General features: G+C 38.3%; 4 protein-coding genes across 4 annotated transcripts in view; 2 read left to right on the plus strand and 2 right to left on the minus strand.

Annotated features, from left to right (window-relative positions):
• Positions 1-24410, minus strand: part of clu (clusterin) — a 169555-nt gene that overhangs the window by 62014 nt on the left and 83131 nt on the right. The window lies entirely within an intron of this gene.
• LOC141756370 (adenylate kinase 7-like) lies at positions 980-8384 on the minus strand. Its single transcript, XM_074616039.1, has 18 exons — positions 8178-8384; positions 7946-8092; positions 6065-6179; positions 5877-5971; positions 5685-5795; positions 5431-5514; positions 5236-5324; positions 5052-5142; positions 4713-4790; positions 4096-4245; positions 3803-3931; positions 3544-3646; positions 2611-2739; positions 2464-2529; positions 2181-2378; positions 1712-1929; positions 1469-1627; positions 980-1364 (listed from the first exon to the last, which is right to left on the minus strand). Exons 1-18 carry the CDS (start codon positions 8259-8261, stop codon positions 1329-1331), a joined length of 2082 nt encoding a protein of 693 aa, XP_074472140.1. The 5' UTR covers positions 8262-8384; the 3' UTR covers positions 980-1328.
• actc1a (actin alpha cardiac muscle 1a) lies at positions 15298-19310 on the plus strand. Its single transcript, XM_074615705.1, has 8 exons — positions 15298-15392; positions 17166-17319; positions 17412-17540; positions 17637-17832; positions 17925-18086; positions 18234-18425; positions 18757-18938; positions 19038-19310. Exons 2-8 carry the CDS (start codon positions 17191-17193, stop codon positions 19179-19181), a joined length of 1134 nt encoding a protein of 377 aa, XP_074471806.1. The 5' UTR covers positions 15298-15392; positions 17166-17190; the 3' UTR covers positions 19182-19310.
• LOC141756312 (rho GTPase-activating protein 11A-like) lies at positions 20863-23764 on the plus strand. Its single transcript, XM_074615944.1, has 8 exons — positions 20863-21175; positions 21254-21350; positions 21454-21710; positions 22068-22219; positions 22320-22421; positions 22485-22676; positions 22756-22837; positions 23535-23764. The coding sequence occupies exons 1-8, from the start codon at positions 21000-21002 to the stop codon at positions 23644-23646; spliced, it is 1170 nt and encodes a 389-aa protein (XP_074472045.1). The 5' UTR covers positions 20863-20999; the 3' UTR covers positions 23647-23764.

Here is a 24410-nt window from a genome sequence, read left to right on the forward strand (position 1 = left end):
TGACTCCTCAACGGAGTGGGGGCTGAGTCACAGACCAGCTGGAGGCTGTAATGACGGACATCTGTAACGAGTGGAAACCTGGCTGAACCAGAAACGTCTCTAACAAACACCGAGCCAAAGTCCTGCACCAGGAGAGAAACATTAACATGTTTTTCATATTGAAAGTGTAGTTTTTAGTGTCTGAAGTGTGTCATAAATGTGTATATTTATATCACAATATACCTGTGATGTATTCTATGGTACTCTCTATGTGTTTGTGTATTATGTTAAAGCACAGTTTTAGTTTGGCACTTCAATATACTTTAAATTAAGTTTATTATAGATGATGTGTGTGTTGTATTTTTCCTGTAATAATGAGAGTTATGCACACACATTTTACTGGGTAAAGGTGTTCATAGTTTTGCTTTAATATCCACACTGTGCTGAATCCAGTACTTTATTTTACGCTTTGGCAGCTAGTTGAGATTCTTCTTTAACAAATATGTGATTTCCAGTAAGTCAATACATTTATAAATGTGTCTTGTTAGCTCTTTAGTTCAACGAGTGGACATTCCAGTGGAACATTTGACCTCTGACCTTTGGAAAAGGGCTGCCGGGCATCTGGACAACAACTCATTTATTAACCATTCATTAACATTTACTTTCTTTCTTTCTTTCTGAAATCTTTTTAATGTTTTTACACCCGTATTGTGAACAATAAACAGTGACATATCTAAGATGTCTGAGTGAACTGGTCTCTGAGTTAACAATCCATTAACATTTACATCTACATCATGACTTTATTAATATGTATAACCGCAGAATTGATAGTTAAAAGGTGAGAAAGTCACAAGTATGTAAAAATGATTTGACAATTAATGCCACCCCATCGCAAAGCTTATAAATAATTTGGAAAGCATTATGAAATAATTTACTATAAAGTCATTAGTTATAAATCCTTTATAAAGAACGACTTACTCACTAAAGGAGGTACAACAATTAGAATTGAGTTGGTGTTTTGCAAAGAAATACTAAATAATAAATGTATTATCAGTGCCGGCTAAAATGTGTGTCCTCTTTGCTTGATCTATGACAACAAAGGCGCAATCAAGCGTGGACATGTTTGTGGTTTTATGAATAAAATCTGTGATGACTACAGGGAAAGTTCAGACAAATCAAATGCTTGAATTATATGATCAAAACCAATATTGTTTTTTTTTAACAATTTTCTAATCATATTCCTACATATTTATTATAAACCTATAACACTGATGTAACTGTCTTTTGATTTTGTTACAGTCAAAAGATGATTACAAATTAAATTAAGTTAATGAATAACATGTATTGGATCATCCGACTGTGTTGTTCCGTAGTAGATGTTCAGCCTGCAAAGACAAAACATTTAATATCAGCTGCTGCATCAATTCACTCATATTTAACAAAAGGCTCCTACTGTGTGCTCAATGCAGAAGGTGTACTGTGTGAATACCAAAAAGTCGACGGGGTCGTCTGGTTTGATCTTGGAGCAGTCTAACATGGCATCAGTGAGCGGCGGCATCACGTACTTCATCAGGTAGTTCCTCAGAGGAAGAGAGTGAGCCTCCAGCAGCTCGTACTCCTGCCGCTTCACCTCCGACAAATTCTTCCGCTAATAAATAATAAAAATAATTGAACTGACAATTCAGCATTATGTTCTATCAAAGTGCATGAACTTGCATAATACCACACTTACCCACTCGTCATACTGAGCAGCCATCTGAGCCAGCGCAGCTTCATTTCTGCGTTTCTTCACAGCAGCCTCTGCAGCCAGTTTCTGCTTCCTCTCTTCCTCTCTCTTCCTGTCCTCCTCTTTCAGCTCCTCTGGACTCAGACCATAGTTCTTGGGAACCCCGACCATCTCGGTGATCTTCTTCATCACATCTGTGTACTCTGAGTCACCTGTAGTGACCTCTGGAGAGGAACAAGAAACAGAACCATTGTGAAGTGGGCCGGCAACTTCTACAAGTCTCTCTGCAGTACATTATATTGGTTGGCATGAGGTCACACAATGAGACTGATTCATGGCACAAAAAAAGGAAGATTGCTGTCTTTCTTAATAATCCAGAAGATTTTGATTTTCTACATCTGAGGTGTTTTTAAATAATTTTATAATATTCTGTTTATGTTCTAATATGAACTGTGTGTGTGTTTGAGGACGGTACCAATGTGTTCTGGGTGAATCTCCAGCTCATCAAAGTAGTCCAGCAGGGGTTCCTCAGCGGCGCTACGTTCTCTGTATCTCGTCAGGCGAGAGATGAATTCCTCCTGGGTGTAGCGCATCGTCTCTGCCTCACTCTGAGGAAGTCTCTGAACTCTCTCTGTCAGAAAATCATCCGTCGCATTGAGGGAAAAAATATGTTCTGCAAAACAAAAGACACAGTAGAATGAGAATGACTTGTATTATTAGATGAAGAGAGTTTTGGGGAGTTGTTTTACATCAACAACCTGGAGTGATATCCTTGTTATATGAAGGAGATTTGGGCATCAAATTCTGGTTCTCCGGGTCCTCATCTGAATAATAGAAACACCCACATCAGTGTAATCGATATTAATAACCGTTATACAGTAATTAAATAAATGGATGAAACTTACATGAGAAAATCAGATGTGCCTGCTCATAAGTCTTCGGGAAGCCGTCGAGAACAAACCCTTGGTTCCTGCACGGCTTTGAACTCAGCTTTTCTTGCAAAATGTCAAAAACTAGATGGTCAGCCAGTCGACCTGATGGACCAACACAGACGTTTAAACATAAAGTGAGGAACTAAAAGAGTCTCTATGCAACAACAAGCCATCAATAATCCAACTGCAGACATAACAAATGCAAAGGTCTCAGTAAATTTACCATGAAAGAAAATCTAAATTACTCTCTCGCACCAAAAAAGGAGGGAACAACTTTGGCTTAAGTTAAATAAAAACTAAGAACGTAACTTAAATCTTTCAGAATGTATTAAATTCACAGTTAACATCTTCTTCCCATCACACTGACGAAACATCGGACTTGTTTCTGGACAGGTTATGGCGTAATATTATGTCTCTATCTCACTTTTAATATCTTATGGCATTGTGATCAACACTTTTAGCATACAGGTTTGAAGTCATCCAAAGGCTGCTGCAGTCTAGAGCTGCAACAATTAATCAATTAATCAATTAGTTGTCAACTATTAAATGAATTGCCAACTATTTTGATAATCGATTAATCGGTTTGAGTAATTTTTTCTTTAAAAAAAGGCTGAATTCTCTGATTCCAGCTTCTTAAATGTGAATATTCTCTGTTTTTTTTTACTCCTCTATGACAGTAAACTGAATATCTTTGAGTTGTGGACAAAACGAGACATTTGAGGACGTCATCTTGGCATCTGGGAAACACTGATCAACACCATTGTTTTCACCATTTTCTGACATTTTATAGACCAAACAACTAATCGAGTTGTAGCCCTACTGTAGTCAAACATTCAAACCACAACTTTTAATGTCAATAAAGCAAATGATGTTGTTCTTATTTAGGGCTGTGGTTCTCTAACTAACCATTCTTTTCCATGCTTTTGTTCAAATGTTCCAGTTGTTTCTGTGCAGCAGCCGCCACCTCTTCACTGAAATATTCAGGATCAGCTTCGTTCACTTTCTCCTTCTGTAGCATAACACAAGAAACATGAACAATGAGTATTTGTAATGAGTCTCAAATTGCAAAGAAGACCATCCACAAGAGGGCAGTATATTTCATTGAGTTACATGAGAGCAGTAAGAGAAAAAAGGCAAAAGAAATCCCTCTATTCCACTGACTGACCAGCTTTGTGATCTCTTCCTCAATGACCTCTTTGACCTTGATGTGGTGTAATTGGTAATGACTGCAGAGCTTCTCTGCTACGGTAGTTTTGCCCACAGCTGGAGGTCCAACCAGGCAGATTCTGATGGGCTGGAGGAAATAAATGAAAAAAAATAAAATCATGGCAGCTAAACTAAAATAGCTGTTACACCCCATATACCCTGTTAAGGTGTTTGTATTGTATTGAACACCAGAGAAACAGAAATGATCTAAATATATTTAAATATTTCCTGCTATCTGTATCTAACACTCACAAGTAGCTCCCGGGCGTCTTTGTATTCCTCCACAATGCTCGCCATGTTCTCAACCATCCCGGCTTCAGACGTCCAGCTGAGACTGAAGGAGTCTTTAATGAGGAAAGCATCCAGGCGGAGGTTGATATTTAGGTACTCCAATTCCTCTGGCTGAAATGTTGTGAAGTGTCACAGTATGTTTAAGATGAAATACTTACTGGTACAATAAGCAGTCGACAATGTTTTCATACAAGCATCTAGAGCCACTAAAGCTAGAAACAACTCAGATATCTCACTTCTCTTCTGTCATTTCAATTATTTAGTAACTACAGCACACAATGTAGTAACTACTTAACCCTAGATATCCCCCATGTACACACTAATGTTGGTAGAACTGGTTTCAGGTACTATATGCACCTTTTAAATGGAACTGCAAACTGCCCACAAACTGGAGTCTTACATTCCACTTGGAGATTTTAAAGCTTTATTTATTTATCTGGAGTTTTTATGATTATTGTGACTGTTTTTAATTCCTGTTTATTGTGTAGTTGTGTTGATCCTGTTTTGCTGATTGTGTTCTTGATTAAATAAAGATTACAAAATAACAACAACTACCACAAAAAAGAAACACACCGTACCTTAAAAGCCTCCATGGCGATGGCGTCCTGCTCCGGTACTTTGTTAATTTTTCCGGGCCCGAGTGTATCGCTTATCGCCTGAAGGGTTAAGAGTCAGAGATTAAGATTAGTTTTGAATCATTTTTTTTGCCATTTTGTCTTTGTGGTTCACAGTAGAAAGCTCACAATAGAGTGATATGGTAAGAAACACATGGAGATGGAGAGAAGACATAACAAAGGTCTCCAGCTGGAGTCAAATAAGTCTTGGGTCACCAGTTTGACCTACAGTAGCGTTTTACAACAATTGCAGTATTGATTTTCTTTAATGTATTGCTGCATTCATGTCCATAACAAGATTACCTTTACAATCTCCTCTAATGTGTTCCTGGAGTCATCGACAGCAAGGATGTACTTTGTCTTTGGCTTGAGTTCAATGATATTTTGGATCACTCTGAAAAAGATAGACAGTTCAGCCCTGTAGTAATTATCTAAAAAGAAAAGAAAAAGATGGTATATATGTAGGAGTAGAGTAAATTCAAATCACCTTCCAAGGTCATAGACGTGAATCATGGGGATGTAATTCGTGCCTGATCCAAAGAGAGGAACTTTTGGAAACTGCATCAACCAAGACACCTGTTTTGAAAATACAAAAACATTTCACAAACGATTATATTACAAATTAGGCTATTAGTATTACACACAAACATACACTATACAGAGTTATCATATTAATATCCACCTTGAAAAAGTAGTGAAAGAGGTTCTCTCCCTTTCCGTACTGAAGACCACAAGCTACGACATATCCAGTAAGCTTGGACTTTTTCTATAAGATTGGAAAATGACACAGAATCCATGAGGTTTAAAGGCATTTTTCTAGTATCATTTTTTTTATAGCTAAATACATTTTCCTTATTAGATGGCGTAAAATGCTCTTATTCTGTTAGAATATGTTTTATGAGTACATTGATCTTTTCATCCCAGTGATGTACTTACACCTTTACCCAGTTTGAGCACAAGTTTCTCCAGACTATTGTGGTTTTTGAAATTAGGATGCGGCCTCCTTCTTATGAACTCTTCCTCTGTTAGCAGAAAATCTGTATCCACCTAAAGAGAGAAATTATAATCACGTTGGTTGTGTTTTATTCACAAGACAACTAGCGTGCCTACATTTTCCTACAGGCTCACCGGATTCTGTGGCTTGGTCATGACCCAGGTCATCACGCTTGAGACTAAGATGAACATTTTCCGAGACTTGAAGTTCTCTATGTTGGCATGAAGGGCTGTTTGTAAAAGAAGGAAAAAAGTACACGTACAATAAAGGAAACAGCCTACTTTAACCAGCCCATGAATAATAAGCCTATTTCCTCCCTTACCTTCGATTGCCCATGTTGCTTCCTCAACCTGCTGTCGTGTAGTACTTTCCGAGATGTTGTACACCACCACGTCACACTCCAGCAGGTGCTCAAGAAGCTCTTTTCGAGTTGGTGACTACCAAAAGAGATTACATACCCAATTCACATTGACTGTAATTTGCATTGTCCAGAAATATACATTATTTACATAAATGGTAATGGCAATTTTATTTATATGGCACATTTCATTACATTGCTTTACATTTAAAGACAAAATAGAGACATAAACATAAGAACATATCAGCATAAACAACATACATATAAGAATACAGTAGTATACACAATCAAACACCCAATCACACAGAAATAAAAAACATCAACACAATCAAATAAAACCCCATGCACACACCCACACATGCACACAGACATAAAGTTGTTATAGTCCCTGTATGCTGTCGTAGCAAGTAAAAGTAGCAACGCCTCAATATAAAATACTCAATTACAAGTAAAAGTTCTGCATTCAAAGTATTACAGTATCAGCAGAATGTACTCAACATAAGCTATTAAACATAAAAGTACTCATTATGCAGAATGAGCCCTGAATGAATTTTATATTATTATTGGATTATTATTAAAGATGCATTTTAAAAAGCAACATTTTATTGGTGTATATAAGGAGCCAAATTTTAAATAGGGGGTAGTTTTATCAATCGCAATGAATCATATTGTACAAGCTGATCATAAGCTTTGTATGGAAATAACTTAATCTGCAGAGTATATGTCAAATAAATGGTAAAAAAAAAAGTACAATATTTGCTTTGGGTAGAAGTGTAAAGTGGCATAAATAGTAGTAGTAACTCATGTAAAGTTTTATTTTTCTTCTGTACTGTTTTTTTGTATGTATTTCATTGTTTTATTGGATTGTTTTCTACTGTTTGGTTAAGTTTTTCTGCACATTTTGTGTACTTCTTGTTGTTGTTTAACTTTTGTTATATTTTTTAAATTAGTTTAGATCTTTCTTCCTTTTTTGTTATTGTTTTTTTTCCTCCTGGGGTTGGTGGGGAGGTCTCTGCTACGAGGCCTGTGACTTCTTTTTTTTTTTTTTAAACAGAGTTTATTTATACATTTTGCTAATACAACTTTTACAATCCATTGCACAAACATGTTTGGACTGGTATATATCTGACCCTTTGATAGTATACCTAATTTTCTCCAACTTAATAAAGTATAACATGTCTCTGAGCCATTGTGCAAATGTTGGAGGGTTGAAATCCTTCCATCTAATCAAAATTTGTCGTCTGGCCACCAGCGTACCAAAAGATAGAAGGTTTAGTTTATTGTTGTTTTAACGTAACATTTTGTGGTACCACCCCAAACAAAGCAAGACAGGCTGATGGTTCTAAGAATTTGTCGGTAGTTTTGGAAAGCATATTGAAAATTAGTTGCCAAAAATTAGATAATTTAGGACAATCCCAAAACATGTGAATTAGAGTGGCCTGGTTCTGCTTGCAGCGGTCACACATGGGGTCTATATCGGATTTGAATTGGGATAGTTTAACTTTGGTCCAGTGCAGTCGGTGGAAAATTTTAAACTGCATGACAGTATGTCTCATACATATGGAAGATGAGTATATTCCCCTCATCATCTTCGCCTGTGACTTCTTGACCTCTCCTGACACATCTCTTGTTGTTGTTTTTTTCATTGACTGGATTTTGTGCAGTTTTATATATGTGCAAAATAAAAAAAATTAAAAAGTGCAAGTACCACAAATTGTACAGTACTAGAGTAGATGTAGCCTACTTAGTTACTTTCCATCACTAAGTAACGTTACATTAATACGCACCAAATGTCTGTAGACAAACTACAGAATGAGGTTTCTTGTCGTTTAATGTCTGACTCACCGTGTACTGCTCAAACATAAAGCTTTCTTTATCATCTTTGGTGGAAGGAGACACAGTTCCCACTATCTGGAAAGGTTCACCTCGAGATGAGCTCTCATCTGAGTCCTCTTCCTCAGAGGACTCCTCGGCATTGTATGTGGATAACAGCTGTTGAGATGGTCAGAAACAAAAGACTGTAAAAGCAGCAAATGACAACAAACATATAACACGTGTTTAACTTAACTAACGTTACCTTAGCGACGTGTTTGGAGGAATATCTGTCCACGTCGTTGATAAAAACACGTTTGGGTCGAGATTGATCCTCTTTGCCCCACATTTTAAAAAGGCTTACAAATGCCTTGAGCTTGTTATAGTAACGATTAACTGTATTACTAAACTAATAATAGTAGTATAGCGAGCTAGTTGTTGTGTTCTGACTCCGTTGCTATGGACTCACTCCGGTTGCTACGGCTCAGCCAATTAAATGCTACGCTGAGAATGCGTAATGACGACACATTACGTTACCTCACGTACTTCACGTTCACCACACTGCCAGCCCAGGTAATGTATTTATCTATTACACACACACAATTCTGATTATGGTGATGATTATATATATTATATATGTTTGGAAAGGTGCTATACAAATAAAGTTTATTATTTATTATTTATTTTTTGTTTATTTATTATTATTATTATTATTATTATTATTATTATTATTATTATTATTATTATTATTATTTATAATTATAATTATAATTATTATTATTATTTTGTATTATTATTATTATATTATTATTTATTATTTATTTATTATAAAGTAAATTATTAATTTACTGTACCTATTATCATAGTCAGCAGTAATTATTGCACGGGTGTGACATTTTAGTTGCCCATTTATGCTCCATGGGCTTAGTTCCCTCATGCTGTTGTTGTAATGATTTGAAACCATAAAGGAGAGAGTTGGTGTGTTTTACTTCTCGCCATGTTGCTGTTGATAAACTGATCCAAGAGAAGATGTAGCCCCTGTTATAGCAGACTTAAAACATATATGTGTTATTGACCTTATTGTGTTATTCTTTGATGTCACACAGTGGTGGGGGAAGTATTCAGATCTATCATTGATAGATTAATGTATGTATCATTTATAATATTGCAGCTGGTAAAGGTGAAGCTCATGTAATTACTTTATATACTGCTGGGTCCTATAATAATACATCATAATTTATTTGTTGTTAATATTTTGTATCAATAATATAAGGACAGATTATAATGCACACAGTGCACTTTCATAGACTAAGCTACTGGAGTTACCCTGCACTATAATCATTTTTAACAGTCTCTTCTGCACTATATTCACTTTTTTAAAAGTCCTGTATCACAGCTGTTACCCTGCACTATATTCAGTTTTAACAGTTTTCTTCATCTCCTTGTATTTTTATATCTGGTATATTTTTTTGTACTTTGTACTACTAACTTTTTTACTGCCATTTTACTAACATGTTTTGCACTATGGAACTGTGATGCTGGATCTATCTATCTATAAATCTGCAAAGTATGTAGTAACTAAAGCTATCAAACAAAATGTAGTGGAGTAGAAATATAAAGTTGCATAACATGGAAATACTTTAAAAAGTACCTAAAATGTGTTTACTTTTTATTTATTGACTCAATTAAACCATACGTGTACTTTGTTCTCCAAGATACAAAATGATTGCATCATACAATATTAATAAATAAGACAAAGACGATACCATAACATAATCATCATCATCATATGTGAATACAAAAGCAATATTTTTATGTGTAGGGAAAAATAAATAAATAGATAAATACAATTTTGAAAAGAAAAGAAAAGAGAGAAAATAGAATTAAAATAAAAGCAAGGAGAAACAGACAAATACACAGACAAAATGATAATAATAGTAAATAAATGAGTGGAAAATAATACGAAATTCATGAAAACAATAATAGCTAATCATGATCATAAAGAAAGAAAATGCATAATATAATAAAATAAGTACGAACAAATTAATAGGTAGATGAAAGCTGATTGCGAGAGAGTAAAATACTTTAAAATTGCACTTAAGTAGTACTTGAGTAAATGTACTTAGTTACAATCCACACTGTTGTCACTATGCAGTCCTCTAATTCTCCTCTTTATTAGGCCGACCCCCCATGCAGCTCCCCATCAAGTAGACACACACACACACACACACACACACACACACACACACACGCACACACACACACACCTGTGGGCCTGAGTATCCCGTCATGGCTCAGGACAATGGAGCGCTGACATGGAAACTTTCAAAGCGTCCCATATATTTATAGAGCTGACATTATCTGAGAAACTGCTGGCAGAGCTCGATGGTGTCTGCTCTACACAGGCCTCAGCACTCAGTAAAACACACCCTGTCATATATTCACAGCACGGTGATGCTGAAGGGAGCTGCTTCAGGGATGATTGGGAGTTTCTTGCCATGTATAGTAAACCTCTAAATTTAAATTAACCAGTTTTTTTTTTTATTCAAAGTCTGAATAATCGTGGAATAATAAATGAGTTGCTGCCACGTGATGGCTGCTAGTTGATATTTTTATAATAACAAATGACAATGTGATGTAGTAGGCCCCTTGCTGTCATTTCCCTTTTCCCCAATTTATTTTTAGCTGAATGTCCCCCTGAGTTGATTGGAGGTTATTCAGATCACCTGTTGGCTCCTAATTAATTAACAATTGAGATCAGCTTGGTGCATTTCACCTCTTGGCCAATCAGAGTGTGATGACGCCTTTCTTTAGGGCTTAAGAGAGGTGTGGAATTGAACACCCAGCCTATTTTGATCTTTCCTCGACGTAATGCAGACCTCATTTTAGCAGATATTGTCAGCCAGAAACTCTGTTTTTAGGCGTTAGACTTCTTTACTGTCTTTTTCTCATTGAGGGTGATTTTGAGCATTCTGAAACCAGCAGGAGTGAATAGTAATAAAGAAAAACCCTTCCACTGGGTTACCTGTATCAGGGCAGACCTTAGTGCTATTCGTGCTTGAGTTTGAGCTTGCTCAACAATGACCTAACGCCCACAGGCATTATTTTATTTTGTTTATTTCCATTGATGCCAAAATTTGATCTAATAGTCATAAAACTGCTTTATTTAAAGTGCAGAATCACCATGCAGCATGGTCCCAATACGCTTTACAAATTATTTTTTAAATCAAGATCTTTTTATTGGGTTTTTGCAGTATATATAGTGTATATAGCAAAAGTGCAGCGCTATTCGGTAACCAAAATGAAATGACAGGTATGAGTATACATTATAAGCAGCTGGCACCAATGCCAACAAATAATACGCTTTACAAATTAAAAATGAATATATAGAACAAAGCATAAAGCAAGCACATACAATAATAAACATTAAAGGTAAAACAACCACAGTAAAAACAGGGATGTTAAAAGGGGTGATGGACCTGACTACGTTCAGGGTTAGGCTGTAATAAATACAAGGGACAGAACACACAACAAGCAAATATATAATACACCATACAGGTATAAAACACAGCCACATTAAGAACATTCATTTTAAAAGGTTTCTAGTTTTCAGTCTTGATTTAAAGATTTCAACTGAATCTGCTTCTGCTTCTTTATCATGTAATGGAAGGCCATTCCAGAGATAAAGGGGCACAGCAGACACGTTTTTCATGTCACATTTCTCATATCTCCTTTCTGTATAATGGTTTACAGTTACAAAATAGCCGCTGATGTGATGGTTGTGATTAACTTGTCAACCAGCAGGCAGTTTGTCAAACGCTGCCGAAGCCAGCAGCTGTTCACAGCAGGCATGTGGCACATTACGACGACGGCTGTTGATGCCAACGACAACACTGTGTGTTCACTGTCGGTGTGGCTGTCTCTGAAGTTTACTCCTCTGCTGCGATAAAGTTTTGATAATTGTAATCTAAAACATCTTTAAGAGATCTTTTATTCCATCCTCTGTCATCTTAAGTGATTGTATTAGATATTAGTGACTGCAGCTGTTTTTTTATTATGTATTTTTAAGATATATATTAATTGTTCATATTTTAACACTTTAACACTCATCCCAACCGTTTGGCCCACTTAGGCTATTACTTACTTAATTTTTGTGTTTTTTCTTTATCTCATTTAATTTAATGGCAAAGGAAGCTTTAACGTGTATCCATGTCTGTGAAGCTGAAGACAAATTTCCACACAAGTGGACAATAAAGATGTTTATTCTATTCTATCCTTTGGTGTTATGGAAGTGTGCAAAACATGGCAATCGGACTACAGGCATGAGTAGTTTTAAAGTTATTAAAGTAATACATATATATATATTTTATAGTCTGTAAATAACAAATCAAGACTGTGTGTAAGTACAGTAACTTAACTGAAAGTAATCAGCTTGATTTCAGCTGATTTGACTATCCTGACTTAGTGGTGAAATGCTGAAGTGTTTCTTTTTAGTCAAATACCAAAAAAAAAGCCTATATAATTTCTCACATTTTTGTACATTTTTGGATTCGAGGGTCCTTCAGTAACTTTATTACTGGTATATAACTATATTACTCTACTCTATGTGCACAAAATGTGGCACAAAATGCACCAGCTTCATTTTCTTGTGCTCTTTTTCTTTTGCCATTTCTGCAAAAACATTTTATAACACTGTATCCTCAACGGTAAACAAACCACTGTCGGAGCAGACTGTTAAAAAGCAATTGTTGCTAACAGCTGCTGAAGTGTGTGTGCATGTGTGTGTGTGTGTTGGAGGAGGAGGAGGCCGAGGGGGGTGAAGTCCAGAGGGGGGGCAGCTGTCAAGACAGACAATCCGTGTGCTTCCTACAGTAAATGTCCTTATAAGGACGAATGTCCCTCAAAACCGTGACCCATTTAAGAGCGATCTGCTGTATCCTGATAAAGACCTGGTGATAAAGAGAGAGCTCTGCCAAAAAGTGCTTCCTTGACTTGAAGGGAGCTGTTGACAAAACACAGCGCCGGTTTCATCCAACGAGATCTCTCTGACTCCCACTTTTTACTTAACAATGTGCAGCAGTTGTTCCTTTTACTGAACAAGAGCGTCTGCCAAGCAACTAAACACTTATTGAAACACGTATTGTTTGGTTGGTGTAATTTACACTGTAAATGTTTGTTGTCATTTTTGTTTTATTCAACAGGGAATGAAACAACTATGTTGTGATGAATGTGATCGATTACTTATGATTTGGGTTTTGTGGCCTGTAGAAACTTGATTGTTGTCAGTGGTGGGAGGTAACTAAGTAAACCTACTCGAATACTGTACTTAAGTACATTTTTGAGGTACTTTTCTTGGGTATTTCCATTTCATATACAAAATTTTAAAGGGAGATATTGTACATTACCCTACATTTATTCAACAGCTAAAGTTACATCTTACTTTTCATTAAGATTTTACAAACAAAACATATGATCAGTTTATAAAATATGATGCATTGCAATAGATAGAAAACAGTATATGAAGCAATTAGTTCCACCATAACCGTGTACACAAAAACATTAAAGTACCGCTTACGCGTGACATGCATTAATAATGAATAATGATCCACTAATATTATAATATAAGACAGTGGACAAGTACTTTTTCTTTTGATAATTTAAAGGCAAAATGAGTAGGGTTTGTCAGATGCGGTTGGTAAACACAACATTCAAAGTTGGCACCTCATCCCTCGAATCAACGACGGTTTCGGTCTTCCATTCCCAGGACGTCAAATATCAACGTTTTGTCACGGCCGTTGGTGTTCAACACAGGCAATTTCGGTAAAGACATTAAATATATGAGCAAGTGCTCCGTAAGTCTAATGACATAGTATTAAAACCGATAAAGTCCGCTTAGAGCAGGAATGAGTTGAGGTGGATGGATGGGTCAAACAAACACAGGACTCTCACCCAGGAGACTGCTGTTCATGTTCTATGTGAAAGCAAAACTTTTACGTTACGTTACGTTATGTAACTTATTTTAACCTTAACGACGGTCTTTTCCTAAACCTAACCAAGTAGTTTTGTTGCCTAAACATAACCAAGTGTTTTTGTTTGAATTCACAACGTTAACTACCTGTTTACTGTGACCGTAGTGGAGCGTCATAGTTGGATGCGTAGGGCTACCTAATGCATCAGAACGTGACACCAGGGCGTACGTATGTGGCCAGCCTTTGCGGTAGATTTTGACATTAACAACCCTTTTCAGACTTTGATTCATCAGGAAATCCACCCAAAGCTTTATGAAGTTATGCACATTGTGAAAGTAGTTCTATATTATGTAAAAGCTTGGAATAGAAATAGACAAGTAGGTTAGTAGCGTCTCCCTCTGAGGTGCAATACAGCACACGACTACAAATGGACTATTTCAAAGTGTTGATGGCGTTGTGGGGGGGGTATTTACATTCTTATTGCACTCACAGTGGCCTGATAGGGCTCCGGCACGAGGACGGAGGCGCTTAGGGGGCAGTGTGAGGTGACGAATAAGGAGCCTGCAGCTCTGACCGCAGTCTGCAGCCGCTGGCACCTGTTACACTCCATTTCCCTAAAAGGAGACACTGGAGCCAATCAGAGCTCAGGATTCGCCGCTCGTCGCTCCCTGCACAGGCCGTCCCAGAGATCTGTCGTCTGCTGGAGGTCTGGGACCTGGTCTTAACTCCCTCCCACCCCCCCACCACCACCACCACCCTCTTTACAATACTGCCTCTCAGCTGTCTGGCATGTTTTGTCCCCCCTCTCTTTCCTCACACATGCCACCACTGGCAAACTGTCACAGGCAGGTTCCCCTTAGATGGCTCCTTAACCAGGTCGCTCAGACAAGATCTCAGATTACCATCACAGTGCCATGCTGGAGCTTAGTCATATTAACACATCCTCAGAGACCTGAAGGGCAGCTCCACAGAGTAGGAGAAAGATGCTGCAATGTAGGAGGCAAGAATCTGAACTTATCTAGTTGATGATATTACATATTGAGGTGTTTGAGTGTCCCAATCTATCTACCACATTGAATTTAAAGGGCATGAGCTGATTTAAGGGGCATAAATTGAAAAATGTAACACCTAAAACACAGCATTGTAATGTACAAACCAGATATTTTTTGTTTCAAATGTGCATATTTGGATTTGAGGTTATCTTAGAGCTGCTTAATCACACTGAAATTCACATCAAACTGGAAAAATCCCAACTTTTATCGCGTAACCATTCATCCAGTCTTCATGAAACTTCCTCACTTCTGTCCCTTTTGTCTCCAAGGCAACACCTCCCTGACACAGGAGCTACTTTACTGAACCATTTTGCTAAGCAGCACTTAATTTGGGCTTGTGTGAACTCCTGAGCCCGCCCCCCACAGACTCCACAGACCCCCCCCAGACATATTTAAGGACCACCTCGCACCCTCGGCCCTTTGTCCCAGTGGAAACTCCAGTCTTGTGGTTACAACTTGGTGAGTCCCTTTACAGTCTTCTTGCATTTTAGCTGTTGGGTTTTTGTTTTTCTTGGACCGTAGGGATCAGGGAGGATGAGCAGACGCTGCTGCTGCTGCTGCTGCTGCTGTAGGACATTTTACTGCCACAACATGGATTTATTTTTTACAGTTTGAAGTCGTTTCTGTGTCTGTGATCAGAGGTGATAATGTGTTGTTGGGGGAAGGATGAGGGCTGAGCATTACAAGGGAAGAAGTTGAAAGTAAGACAGAAAAAAAGGAAAATTGGTGGTGAGCAGTTCAGAGACTGATGTAAAATGTGGAAAGGTCATCCAGATTCATTAACAGTGACCTGCACTCCGAGGTTTAGGATGCAAGAAGGACGGGATGCTCGCTGTAGAGAGGCAGGCATGAAGCTCTCACTGATACAACCTGAGAAAACGTATTAGGTTCCATCAATGCTGATTTACTTTCAGATTAAATTGATAATATTAAGTTTGACTGTTTAAATACTAAAAAGAACCAAACAACTCAGTGTGTTACACAGAATATTTTCATGGCAGCAGGTATGAATTTATTCATGTATTTATTTTATTTCTTTATATTTCCTTATAAATAGGATTTATTTTTATTTAAAATTTTAATTTATTATACATTTTATTATTTTTTGTTATTTTATCATTTTGTTCACATATTTTAATTTTTAATTTTAATTTATTATTATTACCATTTTTTCTCCTCCCTCATTTTTGAATACTTTGTTTTTCAATTAACAGTCACTATCTGTTTGTTATAGTTTAGGTTGTTGTAGTTATTTTTCTTAAGGAATTAATAAAAAGCATGATTAAATAAATGCAGAGTGGTACACGATGGAAACCCCAGAATACAAATAGCCTGATAAATAATTTCCACATAACTAAAAAAAAAATTAAACTTGTGCTACCTGGAAATGACAAGACTATGTTTAGTTGGAAGTATAATGTCAATAATGTTGAACTGAAGTTGCGTTTAATTAAGAGATACTTGTACTTAAGCTCTGGTCAAAGAAGAAGAACTCATATCCGGAATCAATGGCATTGATTTGGAAAAGTTTATAAAGCATTAAACAATATTGGCCTGATGTATCAGAGTCAGTCTAGTCGGGACAACCTTAGAGGAGGAATTGAAGAGCGGACAGAAACAATACATGTTTGATTTTCATCATTACAATGCAACAGCAGCCATTTAAATTGAACGTACAGATGCCTGTATGAAGAGGAGGGGGATGCAGGATGCTCTCGGGATGCGGACTGTGTCCAGAGATCCTGGAGGGATCAGAGCACATGGTCTGGCTCCAAACAGAGGAGTCCACTATGTGGCGACAGCTGAGGAGAGACCGTGGCCTCCTCCTCCTCCTCCTGCCACTTGTCAAAAGACACACCGCCTCAGCTGTTAACTGGCCCCGGCTTAACGACGAGACACAGAGGACGGGTTGTAGGGGGTGACAAGGGTCCCGAGGCTGAAAATAGACCTGAGAGAGTGTGCGTGGGGGGGCCGGGTCCATGTCCTGTTTTGGCTTTTCTGGCAGCTGTGAGACTCAGAGAGGAGATTAGAGCACTCAGAGGTGTCTTCATACTGAACATAGTGCTGCATTACTTCTCAGGATTGCATTTTTTCATGTGAAATGAGACTTTAAATGGAAATATTACACATTTAAACATGATATGTGTATTATTTTATAAACATCTTCTGATCCAGACACAATCAAACATTCCTGTGGATATCACAAACTGATGTTTCCATTGTCTCGTACAGAAGGCCAGGCCAGAAAAGACCAAACATGTGTGACGACGACGAAACCACCGCCCTCGTGTGCGACAACGGCTCCGGCCTGGTCAAGGCTGGGTTCGCCGGTGATGACGCTCCCCGCGCTGTCTTCCCGTCCATCGTTGGACGCCCCCGTCACCAGGTGGGAACCCTGAAAGAGCCACGAGTTTCTGAGAAGATTATCGCTCTGTGTGTCTGTGTGTGTCTGAGACGTGTTTGCTTTGCGTCCTTCAGGGTGTGATGGTGGGTATGGGTCAGAAGGACAGCTACGTGGGAGACGAGGCCCAGAGCAAGAGGGGTATCCTGACCCTGAAGTACCCCATCGAGCACGGCATCATCACCAACTGGGACGACATGGAGAAGGTGAAGAAAAGCAGCAATGTCTTAAGTTTCTTTTTTATTCATGATTGAAGCTTCTGGGTCATTTCTGACATGTTCCTGCCTGTTCCTGTTTCACAGATCTGGCACCACACCTTCTACAATGAGCTCCGTGTGGCCCCAGAGGAGCACCCCACCCTGCTGACTGAGGCCCCCCTCAACCCCAAAGCCAACAGGGAGAAGATGACCCAGATCATGTTTGAGACCTTCAACGTCCCGGCCATGTATGTGGCCATCCAGGCCGTGCTGTCCCTATACGCCTCTGGTCGTACCACCGGTGAGTCTCCACCAAAGACTTTAGTAAACTCTGATATAAAACACACATTTTATGGATTGTCTTCCTGACAATCTGCTGCTTGTTGTGGACAGGTATTGTGCTGGACTCTGGTGATGGTGTGACCCACAACGTGCCCATCTATGAGGGTTACGCTCTGCCCCACGCCATCATGCGTCTGGATCTGGCCGGTCGCGACCTGACTGACTACCTGATGAAGATCCTGACTGAGCGTGGCTACTCCTTCGTCACCACTGGTAAGAAGGCACCAACAACTAACTGGAATCAAAAACTGGATCACTTAGAGGTTTTCTGGCTGTAGATTATGTAGTGTATGTGTTAGTTAATAGTGTTGTCATGTGAGATTAATCGTCTAACAACGGTGATTAATTTCCTCCCTCCAGCTGAGCGTGAGATCGTGCGTGACATCAAGGAGAAGCTGTGCTACGTTGCTCTGGACTTTGAGAACGAGATGGCCACCGCCGCCTCCTCCTCTTCTCTGGAGAAGAGCTACGAGCTGCCCGACGGTCAGGTCATCACCATTGGCAACGAGCGTTTCCGCTGTCCCGAGACCCTCTTCCAGCCGTCCTTCATCGGTGAGTCACAGCTGACCACCAACACACATTCTGAAACTAGTCATATTTATATCTGATCATGTTTCATGTGCACAGTGAGTGTGAGCTAAATCCACCCTGTGGCCAAAAGGAAAACATTATGACCATTCCTATACAGTTCTCCAAACAAACTAATGTAAAACTAAATAATAAAAACCAATAGTAAACATTTCTGAAAAAACTAAATCAACACACTCTGGAAAATATCTAAAACTTAACTCAAATTAAATTGAAAAGCCAAAACTAAAATTAAAACTAATTGAAAATTCAAAACTATAACCTTGGTATGAACATCTTCCTCCCTTCTCTCCAGGCATGGAGTCTGCTGGTATCCATGAGACTGCATACAACAGCATCATGAAGTGCGACATTGACATCCGTAAGGACCTGTACGCCAACAACGTGCTGTCCGGTGGAACCACCATGTACCCCGGTATCGCTGACCGCATGCAGAAGGAGATCACCGCCCTGGCCCCCAGCACCATGAAGATCAAGGTGAACACTCATCGACCGCAGCTGGTTCAATCCAGTTGACAGGAAGTGCCTGTAAAATGTTCCTCGTATACCAACCTGTACCTCTGCTCCTCTCTTCAGATCATCGCTCCCCCTGAGAGGAAATACTCCGTCTGGATCGGCGGCTCCATCCTGGCCTCCCTGTCCACCTTCCAGCAGATGTGGATCAGCAAGCAGGAGTACGATGAGGCTGGTCCCTCCATCGTCCACAGGAAGTGCTTCTAAATCTCCGACCAGCACCAAAAGAAAAAACCCCACACCGACTGCAGCTTTCCATCCATATCTGTATTTCTACTGTGCCTTTTGCTGTATATACATGTTCTGTTGTAATAAAATAGTTGCTTTTAACAATAACAGTCTGGAGTATCAATATACAGGTAACGAGCATATCAGCATATATCATTTTATTTTATCATTTTTATTCTGTCTGACCCACAGATGGATTTGTCTGAAAAGCATAAATTACTCTCTAAAGGGGACATATCTTGAAAACCTCTCTTTGTCAGTGCTTGTGCACGTACATTTGGGTACCTGGAGTGCCTACCAACCCACTAACTGTGAAATAAGACAACCCAGTCAGTTGTTTGTGGGCTGCCTGGATCATAAACATAAAGTGTTTTTGAACATTAAAGCATGTAAACATGTTGTAGTAGAAACCCAAAAGGAAATGAGCATGATATGTCTCCTTTAAATGCCTTTTATAAGGTGTGATTTCACCTTTTAATAGGCAAGTTTAAAAACATCTTGTAACACCCCTTGTAAAACATGATTTCCTTTATTTAATAGGTCGTTCAGATTAAAATATCATGAGGTCAGGTGCTGGAATTAAATCATAAATAAAGGGTTAAAGACTCCTGCAACATTTGTAGTATTAACACTAAGTTGTTTGTGACACCTCTCACACATTAGGTTGTTAATACCACAAAAGTGTTGCTGGAGTTTTGACCCTTAGAAGAAAAATACACAGGAAACCTTAATTTTAAGTAAAGCATACAGTAATTTGTGTTGATTTAGGTATTTTTTCTCCATCATGTCAGATTAAAAAACATCTTTTAATTTCCCTCCTAATAATGAAAAATATAGTTTTTACCTTTTGTTGATAAAAATAAATAAATAACTTTATCTAAAAGGCTGCCTAAATGAAAATCAGGTGCTGGAATTAAATCATAGTTTAAATAGTAAAAAACAACTCCCCCTCATACACATAAAGTTATCTTAATACTTAAAGTGTTGCTAAACTTTTGACCATTAAAGACTTCTTTTTCTTTTCTTAGTGTGGACACAATCTCAGTTTTTTTTTCCACAAAAGTTTACTCAAAAGTGTTTCACAGCTGAATAATTTACTTTTATGATGAGATTGAGATCGCTTATTTTGTCTTTTATTTAGAGCTGCAACGATTAATTGATTAGTGTTCAACTATTAAATTAATTTCCAGCTATTTTAGTGATCATTTAATTGGTTTGAGTAATTTTTTTAGAGAAAAAACCCCCCAAATTCTCTGATTGCAGCTTCTTAAATGTGAATATTTTCTGATTTCTTTAATCCTCTATGACAGTAAACTGAACATCTTTGAGTTGTGGACAAAACAAGACATTTGGGGACGTCATCTTGGACTTTAGGGAACACTGATAGACATTTTTCACCATTTTCTGACATTTTATAGACCAAACAACTAATCAATTAATCGAGAAAATAATTGATGGATTAATCGACAATGAAAATAAGTGTTAGTTGCAGACCTATATTTATTATATATTGTGTCCAAACCTCAAAGCATTTCTTAATGTTAATATTTATGTGTGAGAAATCAGACATCCTAAAAGTTGAAGTGAAAGTTATTTTAAAGTTGAAAACTCATATCTACCACCTTCCCCATGTGCCCTGAATGCAACACTTTTCCTTCACTTCCTGTTCACCTGGGCCACAGGTGATATGAATGAGCATAATAAAGCCAGCCTCCTTCAGTCACAAGTGATTTTTACCCAGTGAGTAGAGCAGATTGTAAGGTTTTATTTTTGACGTCTCTCAGTGACATCTCCACCATGAAGGTTACAGACAGTTATGTGATTCGGTTTCACCTTCAAGTCATTTATGGGATCACTGTGAGGAGCTTTGAGAAGAGAAAGGAGAGGCTGTTCATCGCTGGTGCAAAGATCTTTGGTGTTCCTCTGGAGAATTTACCCAGGCAGTACATCCCTGAGTTTGGACTGGTGCCCTGGTGAGTAAGAGGAGGATTTATGATGTTTAACTGGGACGACAGGTCAGAGATTAATCCCTTGTTTTTAACATGTCTCAGCTTTCTGGTGGATGCTTGTTCATTTCTTCTGGAGCGTGCTGGGACTGTAGGCCTGTTCAGAAAACCAGGCTCTCTTCCTCGCATTAAGACCATCAGGGTGAGAGTTTAACCTTTTGACCTTTAACTAATATAACTTCTACTGGCTCTGTATCTGATCTGATGTGGCTTTAATAATGTTGCCCTTCTTGTGTCTGTTTCAGGCCAAGCTGAACAGAGGAGAGGGCTGTCTGTCCACGGCCCTCCCCTACGACGTCGCAACGCTCATCAAACAGTTCTGCAGAGAGCTGCCGGAGCCTTTATTGCCCTCTGAGCTCCACGCAGCTCTGCTCAAAGCCCAGTCGCTGTCCGAACCACAGGACAGGACGTCAGCCCTCCAGCTGCTGTCCTGTTTGCTGCCCGCCAGGAACTCCTCCTGTCTGCATTACCTGTTCGACTTCCTCTACAAAATCTCCCAGAGGTTTGAGAGAGAACTGATACTGTGGGGAAATGAAACCCTTGTAGATAAAGAGTATCCAGAGTGCTTATATCAGTGCGCTGGTATGATAGATGAGTACCAGTGTGATTACATGGAGCTAAGTCAAAATTTGAACTACTTAAAGGAACAGTGTGTAGCAGATATTGACAGAAATTAAATATGATATTAATAAGTATGTTTTCTTTAGTGTATTATCACCTGATGATGTGAATCGTTGTGTTTTTGTTACCTTAGAATGAGCCGTTTATATCTACAGGATTCCACAAATGTGAAGTGATGTACAAATGATTTGATTTCATTTGTGTTTCTCTTCATCTTCTCTGTACATATGTGTGTCAGATGCTCCGAAAACCTGATGACCAGCTCCAACCTCGCCACAGTCTTCGCTCCGTGTCTTTTGCCGCCTCCCAACAAGACGGAGATGTCGGAAGGGCGACTGAAACTCAGAGTGCTCGTCCTGCGCACCTTCTTTGAAAGCCCTCACTTATTCAGTAACAAACCAGTCATTCTGTCCTGACGCCATCATTTAATTAATTAATTAATTAAGGGTATTTGGATTATCTGCAGCTTTCAAATCTTCTCTCCATATAGGTGTGATTCCTAAAGCTGTCATGGACAGCATGGAGTTTATGCTGCATTTCGATCTTCTGAAAGACATAAAGAGAGGACAGAGAAAAAGACACAGCTTGAGAGGTAAAACATCTACGGTGTGTGTTATTAGCTTTTTCTCAACTTAATTTTCTCAAACACTTACAGAGATGTGGTCTTCAAAGACGGCACCATGGATTCAAGGGAGGTCAAAGGTCAAGCCTCCGGTCTCTGAGCCGAGCCAAGAGTCCACCTCAGGAGACAAACCAGGTCTCAGGAGAAGCCTCGGCCTCAGGAGAAGCCTCGGCCTGGAGACTTTCCCCAACGTCCTGCTGTTCAGGACCTGTATGCCTTGTGCAGGTAAATGCAACATGGAGAAAGAAATATATTGCTGTGATGGATGTGAGTTTTTGTACTAATCAAACTGTTTACAATGTAGAACAAGGTTTCCAACCTGCAATGGAGTTGTTGGACAGTCACAGCCCCGACGGCAAAGAGGCCCCACAAGAAAGACCAGCAAGGTAAATTATAAAAGTATAATTAATTTAACAGGATCACTTTAAGTAATTAGATAGAAGGGAAATAGGAGATTTAAATGTTATAATGATGACATTTTTATGTAGATGAATAATTAAAAAATAATAATAATACATCCACAGAGCTTTTAGAAAGGTGCCGAATAAAAAAATGTCTTTTCCTTCAAAACTTTTTTAATCATTTAAAAAAATGTTGACGGGTCAATAATTAATGTTTTGTTTATCTCTGTGGAAGATATCAGACGTTTGGTTCCCACTTCTAAGAAGGCTTGTGAGCCAATAGTAAAACAATGTTGGTATCACGTGGTGTCTCTGTGTAGTCAGCGATCAAGTTGCCAATTAGTGTGGAAGAAACAGATGTTAACTGTTATTAATTGCACCTTTAAGACTGTTGATAATGAGATTTCTATGCTAAATGTGAAATCAGGGGTTGTTTCCTGTGAGAACTAGTTGGAGAAATTGCAGGGGGATGTAGTAGTTATATATTATACTTTTTGTGCATTTTTTAAGTATCAAAGCTGATCTGTGGATATTAACCCACCGTTGTTGCAAGAAATCAACTAACATTGAACTGCACAAGTGAAAATGTGCATTATTGATAGTTTTTTCAGCGGGGTCATGTCAAAAACTACAACATCCCAAATCTAATAAACATAAATCTGATGTTTCTTTTTGTTTTCAGAGATCTGCGTTTCCCGAGGTTCACCAGAGGACACGATGCAGACAGCTCTCCGGTGCTCACTGGAGTCGGGAAGCTGCAGCTCACGCCGTGGAGAAAACACAATTCACTATAATACTTTTAAATATTAAGAAGTTGTCATGTGGGTCGCCCCACGTTGCTGCAGCACTTTAGGTTATGATGTCTGATAGATTAGTTTATATTTATAAGGTGGTTTAATGTCTTGAATAGGATCTTAAGTTACATTTTAACATTTTAATACATTTATGTATTAGAATATTTATTTCACTGTTGTATGGATGAACTTTAACCATACTTTTGTATACTGTGTGAATAAATGTCTTTTTCATATCTTTTTTTTCGCTTTTACCTGCCCATGTTATATATTTCATATTATAGGTGTTGGGAGGGGATCCAAACTCAAAATGCCAGGAATCTACATATTATTATATCTATTTTTAAAGTGCATATTGGTGGAAGATTAAGGACAAGAAAAATTAAACAGTTAAATTTTTTATTAAATTAAACACATCAAGTAATCAGTATCAGAGATGCCCTGAAAGCAATCCATATAAGGAGTTATACAAGTCAGCAAAAATAAAAGTAAGCACAATACTAATAACACAGAATTATAATCATTTAAATTAAATAATGGCAGTATGAAACAATATCGTATAGAAGTAAAATAAACAGGAACATGTTAACACAAATTGGATAGGAAAAAAAGACTAGTTTGTAGTCTGATTTGTCTTAATGTATCACTGGATATGTCTTTAATATGCATGCTGATGAATAATTTGAAGATGATTAAAGAGAAAATGCACTCAGAAATTTATTAAAAAATGACTTGTTTTGATGATCTCAGCTGCAGAGACTTGT

The sequence above is a fragment of the Sebastes fasciatus genome, chromosome 18, assembly GCF_043250625.1.
Source record: "Sebastes fasciatus isolate fSebFas1 chromosome 18, fSebFas1.pri, whole genome shotgun sequence".
In the NCBI taxonomy this organism is placed as follows: Eukaryota; Metazoa; Chordata; class Actinopteri; order Perciformes; family Sebastidae; genus Sebastes; species Sebastes fasciatus.